At 45.8% G+C, this 11,827-nt stretch overlaps 1 protein-coding gene across 1 annotated transcript; it reads left to right on the top strand.

The window, feature by feature from the left end:
- Window positions 1-8,678: 8,678 nt before the first annotated feature.
- Window positions 8,679-11,593, top strand: LOC146181461 (uncharacterized). The gene is made up of 3 exons (XM_084575793.1): window positions 8,679-8,972; window positions 9,480-9,488; window positions 11,402-11,593. The coding sequence occupies exons 1-3, from the start codon at window positions 8,679-8,681 to the stop codon at window positions 11,591-11,593; spliced, it is 495 nt and encodes a 164-aa protein (XP_084431919.1).
- Window positions 11,594-11,827: the final 234 nt, after the last annotated feature.

The raw sequence follows: 11,827 nt of genomic DNA, 5'->3' as shown, positions 1-11,827 counted from the left end.
CGGAGCAACTGACCACGGCGGCGGCCAGACCTGTAACGCAGTGGAGGCCGTTAATAATTTTTTGTCTGAACAGGCCGCTATTGTAAACAGACCCTGGCAACGTTTAGGGCTAGAGCCCTAGCTAATCAAGCTAGTTTTGCAGTGCTCTTAGAGGAACTGGAGAGTAAGAAGTGGGATGTCATAGGCCTTAGTGAGGATAGGAGGACAAATTAGGCATATACTGTACGGAAGGACGGGCATGTACTGTGTTATCGAGGTTTACCGGAAAGACGAGAACTAGGAGTAGGGTTCCTTGTCACTACGCATATAGCTGGTAACATAGATGAATTCAGTAGAGTAATGGGAGGTTTAAAGGCATCGTAATTAAGCTTAATAAGTGGGGTAAACCGAAGGTTATACAAGGCTACACGCCTGCATGTAGTTATGATGACCTGGCAGTTGAACGCTTCTACGAAGATGTAGAATCGGCAATGGGAAAAGTGAAAATCAGTATACTGTATTGATGGACGGCTTCAATACCAAGGTACGCAGAAAGAATGCTGGAGACCAGGAAGGGAAGATTACGGCGTGTGTTCAAGGAATAGTAGGTGGGAGTTATTAAGTTCGCTGAACGCAATAACTTACAAATCATGAACACCTTCGACAAGCAGAGCCCCCGGAAGTGGACATGGAAAAGCCTTAAGGGTGCGATGCAGTGGCTTCAGGATGGCAAGGTCTCGAATTAGTCTAGACTTGAAGAGTAAATGAAATAGATTACTAAGAAATAGATTAGCAGGGCATAACTAATAATCCTTATAGGTAACGAACTGGATTCTAAGGGAAGGGAAGTGTAGCATGGAGCGGCAGAAATTCAGGTATGCGGAGGTAGTTTAAGAAGTTTGCAGGGGTGAAGTGGATGCAACCAGCACAGGACCGGATAAATTGGAGGAACATGGGCGAGGCCTTCGCCCTGCAGTGAGTATAGTCCAGCTGCTGGTGATGATCCCAGAGGTCCGGGTTCAAATCGTATCTCTAAGGGGCTACCCGGGTTAGCAGCTCTTTCTCACGTAGCTGCCGGAGGCATGAGCGTATGTTTTCGCTCCAGGCGCCAACAACGCCGACACCAAACTTTCTGCAAGATTCGACATCTAACATTATCCCTTAATGTAGCTTCAGAACAGAGAACAAAAAATGGCAGTGGCTTAGCTGGGCTGTGCGAGGATATACGTAGCGAAAGCTAAGGCTCTCCTTTTGAATCCTCCGACATATCATCAGGCATGCGACACAGATGTCGAAGCGAGCGGAGGCGGGCGCAACGGCGGGGAGTCGTGCGCCCGCAGATTAGAGGCTGGCAGGTAGTCCTTGGCTTGTTGAGGCCTCTTCCTCCAGATGGACGGTGCGATGCTAGGCGCGCGGTGTGACGTCATGAAAGATCGCGCGCAGAGCGCGGCATCCGTCAGCTGAGCGGTTGCTAGGCAACGGCTCAATGTTGGTCTCTGTGCCTCCTCGGAGCACCGCCACAGCGAAACAGCAAGTTCGCGGCTAATGTAGCTTTCGCTACAAAGCTAAGGAAAGGGGAGAGACACAACCTCTTTCCTTCAGACTATGACGCGATAGCGCTAACGACTCGCATTTGCCGGCTTTCTTAGCGGATTCTAGAGTGCGTACGTCAACTTTTAATTCGTGCCTTTATTGCTTATTATCAGCCGGACTATTCCTGCTGGAGGACAGAGGACTCTTATATTCCTCCAATCAACACGGCCTTGTACTAGCGGCATCCGCACAACTCCTCAACTTCTAATATCATCCGCCCGTTATGACACCAAGTTAGTTTCCTTCCCTTCTAACCCAATGTGTTACCCATAGGGGCCATCGTTTATCACTTGTTCGCCCTACAGGTCCTGTCCATACCCATTTCTTCCTCTTGATTTCCACTATAGTAGGACAAATTTTACAAAATCAGCCGTTACTAACTATGCGCAGTGGTCCACGGCGTATTTATTAATACGTTGAACAGTTTTGAGGATCCATTTTTTAAATTTGACTAAACAAAACAAACCAGAGACGCTGAAATTCTTGAGCTTTTATTTGGTCTCATGGTTAGCTCTCATCTAGGTAACCAGAAGGGCCTTAGCAGTGGACTAATTTCGGTCATGGAGGAACTATGTGTGGCTGTTACTGCGGACTTAGCCTGTGTCCGTAATTACCTCGTTATTTCTATGACCCACTCTGCACGCTTCCTATCTCTAAATGTTACACCTACCATTTTTCGTTCCATAGCTCTACCTATAAGATAAAGCTTTTATATACTTTCCATTTGAGGGATACTAGTAGGCTGCCTTTCTTGATCTGAATGTACTTATTATTATTCTTCAATTTATTTTTCTTTCGTAATCAGGATCCGCAACCACTACTTGTCTTAAGCAGACGCATTTCCTTATATTTCTAGCGCATCCCAAGCTATCGTAAACTGCTGTTCATTTCAGAGGCTGTGCAAGATTGCTTTAGCCTTCTGCATATTATTTATCCTGTATTTAATGCAGACTCACATGTGTAGGTATATGTGTCTCAACGCGAATCAATAATTGTTCAGTGGGCCCCACGTTACTCCTAACGAGGGTTTAGCTGTTGTTACCGCAATGTTTCTTTTTGCAGCGTGAGAGGGGGGGGGGGGGGGGTCCTCTTAAGAACTGAGGAAGCACTGAGGAAAACAACAGCACTGAGGAAATGAGCGGCACAATATTCGGCTGAGCTTGATCTTGGGTTCCACGCTTTTGCCATGTTCCACGCATGTGCGACTGTATAATTCATCAAAATTCGGTTCTCGCCTTCTGGATCGTCGGCAATCACGGATCCGAAACAATCTCTATATTAAACTTGAAACAGAGCAACAAACGCGGCGAGTTCAATTGCACTCTTATCTCTTCGGAGAAACATTCTCGTATTTTCGCGCATGCGCAGAACGAAAGCTCACACAAAATTGAATCTCTGATATGAACCCCTCAAGAACTAAAGCCACTCTAATGTAGTCATGGGATATCACGAAACGTGGGATGAGCACATAATAAATAAAACAACAACAAAATAGTCTGTGGCTATAAGAAGATGATTCGAACCTTAGGTCTAGAGTCCAGGTCCCTGGCAGCCAGCGTCCCTGGCTGCTGCATTAGGCATACCGATCCATCGCGGCAACTTGACAACACACGTACCAAACCGCTATTTCCTCGCTTTTTGCGTCGACGTCTTCACCAACTTGCGCGCGTTATCCAAAATTCGAACAAGTGGTCGCATCCAGTTGTACAGCCGCACGGCTGGTGTGAATGACTGCTATACGTCACTATTGAGAAAGAAGAGGGATAGGAAGGACTCAAAATATCCAAATTCTCCCCTCCTTGTCCGCGAATGTTTTGTATCTGCAATGCACCCCCCCCCCCCCCCGGTTTCCCGCGTTGGGCATGAGTCATCACGGCTAAGGACATCATTATCATCACCAAATCCTGCTTTTTGCGCTGCCAGCCTCTATCCCGAGCCTTCTACCATTATATAGAGTTAGCCGGCAAATGACAATCAGGATTTTAGTCTGGGCTAGTTGGTCCCGTCTTGTGTGTTGTCTGCTTCTTGTGTCAGGTTTCTTCGCGTTTGTGTCAGGTTTCTTCGCGTTGTGTTAATTTTTTGAACTGACAATCAACTGGCTCTAACTTGCGCTCAAAGTCTACCCGCTTAGCTCTACCAACTTTTTATACATCATACTGGTGCCCGTGAAATGGTGTCAAATGTATGTCCATGTTTTCCTCTTGCTACAGGTAATGAAATCAGTTGAGAAGCTGTATTCACCGTTTGTTTTTGGATGTAGCCACTTTTTAAGCACACTAAAGACAGTTGTTTTGTTATTTTTGTATGTCTCTTCACCTCTATACACGGAATATCTGCGGCGGACGTCGACGTCAAGCTCGCACGTATAGCAGGGTTGCGCAGAGTGCAAGGCAAACTTGATGTGGCAATAGCTATTCTTCTGAACAAAGTGTACAAACTTCCTAGGTCTAAAATGCATCCCACAAACCGTGCTACAGACGTCGTCCTACCTTTTTCTGCATAAGAAAGGCCTTGCTGTACCTAATCCCTAGATATTTCTTTCCTGCAGCCGATGTTTTCAACTTTTTTGAAAACGCGTAGAAAACACATTTTTGATCGTCTTTTGACCCAGACGTTAAACGAGCTGTGTTGTGCATTTAACACTAGCCACCTGAAAATAAGATTTTCATGCGTAGCGTAGCATCAAGCTCCCCATACCAGAAAAAAAAAAAAAACATTGTCCGTCGGGGTGTTTGGTGAAGTAGTTACAATTAAAACTGCTTTAGCGGAATTTTAACTGATGCATAGGTCAATTAGAGCCGCTGAAAAGAAACTGCATAATTACAGAAAACGATTTCTTCCTTGCATACAGAAGTCGCGGTGCAGTTTTCTCTTCTAGCGGGGGTTAAAACAAAATCGCGATTCGGAGAAGCAGGAATAAACTTTGAGTTCACTATTGGAAGAAGCTTCAATGCGTACCCACTACTGGAGGAATGTTCCACGCCTCCATTTAAAGACTGTGGTGGCACTGTACCCTTTCAAATCTGATTTGGGATTTAGGCGCGTGCTGAAAGTCGAATTCACGGCGCTGTTGTTGCAGCCTGACAAATGTGGCCTGGTTAGACGGCGTAACTGATCTAAATGAAATGGCAGGTGATTGTTTATGACCATGGGTGTAAACTTCCGCCTCGCACTTGAACAAATCCAGCAGCTGCTGTGACATGTGTATACGGCAAGAAAAGGCGATCTGGATTCTGGTTCTCCGAGAGCAAAGTCGCCAATGAAGTACCCAAAGAAGGTGAAGTTCGCGCGCACAGAATGGCAGTTATGCATTAGCTATCGATGACATCCTCTCCTGCCGCAGGCATGCTACTCAGAGAAGAAATCATTTAGAAATACCTCTTGCTCGCCTAGGATTGCCATTTACAGTTCCTGTCCTCCTCTCCTTTGGTGCAACCGTCAAAGGATATGCCTTAAAACCGGTGTGTGAGTTACTTCACAATTATAATATTGCTTCTTGAAGATTTCTGTGTTAGCGCTGAGCTGTCTGAATTATACTCTTTTTAACTTATTATTTCAATTATTTTTCAATTTTATTCCTTTTTTCATTGTTTTCTATTACTATCGCCTCAAAATTTCAAATTATTTCAGCAACACTAACTCCTAATTATTAGGTTATCTATCATACAGTCAAATCGACATTATCAATTATATTGTTACGGGGATGTACTTAATGTAACGGCACTGCGATGGGCTGAACCTACAACGTCACCTACAACGAATTCTGGTCAATCCCTCATTGTGGGTATGTGCCATTATAACGAGGGAGAAGAAGAAGAAGATCAGACGCGAGCTCGGCTCTAGTTGGCAGCTCGTGACAGCGCCGTCAGAAGCTGCAACAAATCCACCGCGGGTATGTGACATGCCATCATGAGGAAGGAAGAAGGAGAAGAGGAAGCAGCGGCGGCCCGCTCTGCACCAGTCCTGAGCATTCCACGGTCCAGCGAAGACACCTGATATCCATCCACGCGGCTTACCTGGTCGACGCACGGCTGGAGAACGTGAGTGTAGTTGGCTAGAGTGTTCGGTATTCGTGTCATTGGCAAGCCGCGTTCTCCTCTAGTGTGGAGAGCCGAAGACGAGGAGCATTGCTATCCTCACCCCAGGATTGTCTCTAGAACCTGATTCCTGCTTCGCGCAGCAAGCGTAGACAGCTTGAGGATTAAATCAGGAGCAAAGCCCCCACATAACGTCGTAACCGATAACTTTTCTCCTCACCGCCTTAATGTTTCGGTTGAGGTTTTCGCTAAAGTCTATGAAGATTTCCCGAAGGCCACCCGCGCATCCCTGCAGTGGGGCGAACAATCTTGGGGAATGCTAGAGGGCTGTCAAGTGAAGATAGTCGGTAAACATGACAGGCGCCCCTAAAGTTGTGGGGGAAATCAGCCTTCCAGCGTTGCCTCATGAGAAACTTTTGAATGCACGACCATACGCTATTTTGCTATTGCGATAGCAATACTGCGTCAGATTTCGGCCTGTCGCGTCGTCCCGGGAAGGGCCACATTTGACCTTGAACAGCCGTGAAGAAGACGAAGACGAAGAAGAATAATAACGCTCGGTCACCGGCAGTTAATGCTTTCCCTTGCTAATTGTATTCCAAATTTACAAACTTCTAAATTTTTGCTTCGTGTTTTTTCTTTAAATCAATTATGTGAACTTAAATCTTATGTTTTTGTTTAGTTGACAATTACTTTAATGCACTAATTCAGTTTGTGTAGGACATTTGGCAGTCCACACTGAACCCTGGCCAATCCCCCTTCATGGGTATGTGCCATGTATCAAGGAAGAAGAAGAAGCTAATGATTTCGCTCATCATTCGGTTCAGCAGCATTGAACCCTTCTCATTTATATGTGGGCTGGTAACTTACCATCTCGCATCATACCCTTAAAGGGTGAGCTTAAGTGTCCCCAACCATGTAGCACTTTACACTGATAGGGCGTGATAGGGGAATAATGCAGCAAGCAAAAGAAGCTTCCGCCGTTGCTATCGTAATTCAACTAGGTTTAACCAGAGTTAAACCACATATATATGTTTTTACACAGCATCTCTCGCTGAACAGCGTGCACATCCCAGTCGAAAAAAACTACAGAACATTTTCTGATGTTACGATGGAATTTCTGTGCGGTTTTTGACGAGAAACCTGTTGTGACAACAGAACATTGTGTAGTAACATCAGAAATTTCTGTAGTTGCAACAGAAAAGTGCTACAGAACTACAGACAACAGAAATATACTACAGAAAAACTACAGACCTACAGAAAAGTACTACAGAACTACAGAAAAATCTGATGGTTACGACAGAACTACAGGATATTTTGTCGTATTTTTGACACAGTTCTGTAGTTTTTTCGACTGGAAAAAGACTGAAATCGGGCAGTATCTGATGGTTTTCAGTTCAAAATTACAAGATTGCAGGAAGCTTCGCTTAGGAGCTTAATGCCGAAAGCCTTTCCTCCTTCTTGTCTTCTCCTTATGTTTACCTCTGCATTTCTCCTTCTATCTTGCGTGTTTGTGTACTTGTCATAATTTCTTTACTTCCTTTCCTATGGCTTCGGTGTCGGAACCTATTGTGATGTCTTGCTGACACATCTCCCGGAATCTCGCAGAATCTCGCTGAGACATTTCGTGAGCACATCTCGCGGAGTCTCACAGACACATCTCGCAGATGCGAGGTCTAGAAAGGCTTTCGCCGTAAAATGTTAGTAGATCGTCTCGTTTGTGGATCTACGTGGCTCTATTTAGGTTCAAAGGTCCATTCAGCAGTCTGTTAGCCGCGGCGTGCTGTCGCTTTATTTAGAATCTAAACCAGAAGGTAGAATGCTTTGCTCAAAAGTGACGCGTAATATGTGCCACATCGCATGTTGCTCTATGGGGAGACAGTTACTCGTTAAAGCAAAAGTGAGCGAATTGAAGGAAACAGGACGGGAGACAGTTAAAGCATTATGTCCTAAAAACTGTTCCGCGGCCAGCTTATGTGAATTGCGGGAAACTGTTAAGTGTATCTTTCTTTGACGTAATGTGTAACACTGAAACAGTTCCAGCTCAGCTGTCGGTCTCGGGTTGGTATCTTTGTCATTGTATCTTTGGTGGCTTAGCATTGCCAGAGGAAAAATCTCATCTCGACAGTGGCTGTAGTAAATAGAAAGCACTAATCCGAAGTCTGCTGCTCCGAGCAAAATCTTGCCTTCCTTGCTTGTGGAGCAGGTATACATAGCAACCCTATGCATAGCAACGCGAGGAAGACGATGACGAGGATGAAATGGGGACACTCCTGCGTGCCCAGCCTGAAATGCATATCTCCGTGAAATGAGAACTCGTTGGCGACAATTGTATGTGTCATTTGAACCAACTGCACAAAGCTAAATTACAGAAGTACATGACCCTTGCAACACCGGGGATATTACAATTTATCCCAAATTCTCAGCATTTGTGCTACTGTTTGGAGCATCGGGCTGCTTCAGGGGATTGTTTGCACATGCCCCACTGGCTTGGGATGCAGGAGACTAGTGCGAAGCTTGGTCCGTATTTATCGCCTGCTTGTATTACCTTGGTAATTTAGTTGGCGTAAGAAGAGCTTTACGAAATATCTGGTCTTCTTTGTTCAGTACCCACAACGCCCCTAACCATTACAGCGGAGGGAATCGAAAATGGAGGCAGCAGACTGAAGTCTGGAAGACGCCTGCCACAAGGGAAGAAAATATTCACTGCACTACAATTACACTTAATCAATCAATGAACATCGATGAAAAGAATGTTCAAAAAGACAGCGATGGCTGAACCAAACATCAAAAAGAAGATATTTTTGAATATAATGTTAGCACCATTGGGAGGCAACTGGTTCGCTGATATTGTTTTGGGGAAGATGAAATATTAATTACACTTACACAACAAGAAGTTTTGAGAACTCCTAAATGAACAACTCCCGCAGGAAATGCCTACATTCAGAAATCTTATTTTTTCTTATTACTATGGAACGTGGGCATTGGACTGCGTTGTTAACGAATCGAAAACAAGAATAAGCCGTCCAAGAGGTGGGAATGATGTATGGCACTGCGCAGGTGTTGGCGATGGCCATGCACAAGCCCCACCCGGGCCGCCAGTGCCGGTCGGTATCGTTCGACGACGGCAAGCGGTGCGTGATCGCCACCGACCTAGACCCGGAGGTGGACCCGCTTAAGCTCAAGCCCGTCGTGGGCCGGCCTCCAACGCCCCGGCCGTCGCGAACTGACTGCACCACCTCGTCGTCGCCCGACGGCTTGTCGTCGCCAGACGAGTTCGGCGAGTGCTCCTCGCGGCCTCACAGCGCCGCCTCTGCCGCAGCCGCCGCACAGCAGCCGCCGACGACGGGCTCACCGCCTAAGGTATTAAAGAACTGTCAGCGCTACAATACGCACGAGAAGGAAAAAAAAAAAGAGGCAGAAAAATGGAAACCCCTTTCCACATGTTGGAGAAGTTCCCTGTACCGAGTTCATTAACATTTTCTGTGGTTAAAGGTAGGCATGGAGCTTCAGAAATGAAAGAAGCTTAATGCGCATGTTATTGTGATGATTAAAGAAATGATTGCTCACTGATGTCCTTTTGATCGCAGCTATGAACACACGAAGCAGCGGTGGTGGCTCAGCTATATAGAGCCATTTGGCAGGCCGGGGCATTTTCTTTTCTTCCTACAGTCACAACGTAGTTTCTGATACGGCATGAAGCGAGTCGACCAGAGCCGTCTACGTTGTCCTAGTCGGCGGGATGAGTCTAATGATTCGCATGACGTGACCGATGACGCTATGAGTTTGGCAAAAGAAAGGGCACTTATATGCGCCAAGCTAGCGGCAGAGACCGTTGAAGAACGCGACCGTCGATGTGCTCAAAGGCAGGAGAAGGATGTTGAAAAAGGCGGCAGATAAGAATTGTGGAGGCAGCTGATAGTACATTTGCCTCGCCTTAGACGACGAGGCATAATCAGGAACAACAAAACTTTCACTTACTTAACCATCATTAACGGCGATAAGCAGCAGCCATTTTTTTTTTTTTTTTTCATTAATGTGCTATGACAGTGATGCACTTCTGCAGACTACGTTCCAGCTGCCCTAGCACTCTTAATGGACGTTGAAAGTACGTTTACGGTTGTATCCTAATGTAACAGATCTTCAGAGGGGACATTTGTGGATATTCGAGTAAATTTTAAATTTTCGTCGGGACTTTAAACTTTCCACCAATGAGACACCCATCTAGGCGTCCTAGCTCTCAGCCGATTAGGGCGAAAACTCGCAATTTTAGCCGACCCCGCCCCTTGACGTAAAGAGTGTCGCCTGGGCCCTTTCATAGGGCGCAAAATAGTGGCGTGGGCAGGACGAGCGCCTAGCGGAGGAGGGACGTGGTGTGATCTGGTTTCTTTATTTGTAAGTTACCTCTATTCATTCTAAAGACTATAACTGATTCTGGCCGTAGCAACGACCTCCAGCTCAACATTCAAGGACAAACTAGGACTTAGTCTGTTTATCCATGCGTCATACATGCTGGTGTACTAAGCTGGTGTATAAACACATGAATAACTGACCGCTTTACTAAATACACAACTTAAATAATACCAGTTACTTGGTTGATTGCAATTGAAAAGTCACACTAACGCTACATCGAGTCATGTATTATTAGATGGCTTATGTCGAGTATAATTGCACTGGACTAATTGTAGGTCTTAAATTTTGGTAATTTTTTATGAATACAATTTTAACTCTAAGTTACAGCATCAAGTGGAATATCGTTGAATTGTTGGGTATGATTTCACTGCACTTACTGCATCTCATGATTACCGTTAATTAGTTGTGATTAATTGCCTTAAGTGGTTGAAAGGAAAGAAAGGGCGTCGTATCTGTCGCACTTTTCTGTGGACACCGGACCTGCGCTTTAGGAGAGTAAAGGTGGGAGAATTAAAGATTGAACTTTATGCTATAGCGTTAAGTCATATACAGTTGGATAGCTTACATCAACTACGATTGCCCTACTTTATTGCTGGCCCTAATTCATTGCTGTTAATACATGTGAATAAGAATTAACTTCATGCTGCAACGTGTAGTAAAATATTGTTGAAACGTTTTCGACAAGCAGAATCCAAAATCAAACCCTAAAGCGTACAGAAACATGTCATACCAAGCCAACACTCGCTTAACTCCGTTCAACTACGCTTAAACTGACAATTTTTTCTTGCTAATTGGTCTGTAAGAATTCAAATACGCTTTATCTGTCCCACTTGCTCTCTGGAGATTCCGCAGATTCCGGTTCAATAGCCAAGATGGGTTGATTTTTGGAGAGAATGTGAACATCACTTTAGTGTATGTGGTGCTGTGGACCTAATCTTAAAAGAGTTGCGCTACGGCTACAAGCGATGGAATACCAATTGCTAATTCACGTAAATTCACGGCTTAGTAAAGCAACTTTTATTGAGATAGCAATACTGCGCCAGGTTTCGAGTCGTCGCGTGTCCCCGGCGGACGCCACGCTTGACGTTGAACAACCGAGGAGGAGCAGAAGAAAAAGAAGGCTGGTAACTTACGCTCTCGCGTCATACCATTAAAGGATGAGCTTAAGTATCCCCAATAATGTAGCACCTTTCACTGACAGGGCGTGATAGGGGATGAATGTAGCAGGCAAAAGAAGCTTCCACCGTTGCTATCGCAATTCGAATAGGGTTAACCAGAGTGAAACCGCTACAAATTTTTTATAATCCGTTTAACTACTGATAGATACGAGTGGGGCCATCCCTAAGCCATCTTAACGAGTGAAGGTTCTTTGCGCGCAGGGCAAGTCCCTAGAGCCGGAGCTGTTAATGATGCGCCTCACACTCGAGTGCAACGGCCTGGCGGACAAGGATCGGGCGGTGTCCATGCCAGCGCGTCAACGTGAGCGTGGAGAGGGTCACTCGGACGACGAGCGGGATGTAGACAAGCCGGCCACCGAGGACCTGACTAGCGAAGGTGGAAGCAGCGTCTAATACGCGATGCACCTTGTCGGCATCCACGTCGTCGGCACTCGGTGTCTCTTGTGCCGCTTTGAAAGGCCGTTGTATCCCTCCGCTCACGTCTGGAGGCGGAGTCCACGAGTCTCGCGTCTGGTCTACACCACCTTGTCCACAAGGGCGACACCCTCGACAGTCCCTGAGCAATAAAAATTGCTGCCTCGCCCGGAATCTAGAGATGTAGGCATGAAATGGTCAAGGGCTCGTGGC

Source organism: Amblyomma maculatum, chromosome 8, assembly GCF_055883805.1.
Source record: "Amblyomma maculatum isolate TAMU_Amacu chromosome 8, ASM5588380v1, whole genome shotgun sequence".
Classification (NCBI taxonomy): domain Eukaryota; kingdom Metazoa; phylum Arthropoda; class Arachnida; order Ixodida; family Ixodidae; genus Amblyomma; species Amblyomma maculatum.
This window is presented reverse-complemented; position numbering and strand designations above follow the sequence as displayed.

Bases quoted from the DNA above. Each gene is read 5' to 3' on its own strand.
- LOC146181461 (XM_084575793.1), top strand. From the start codon at position 8,679: ATGGCCATGCACAAGCCCCACCCGGGCCGCCAGTGCCGGTCGGTATCG.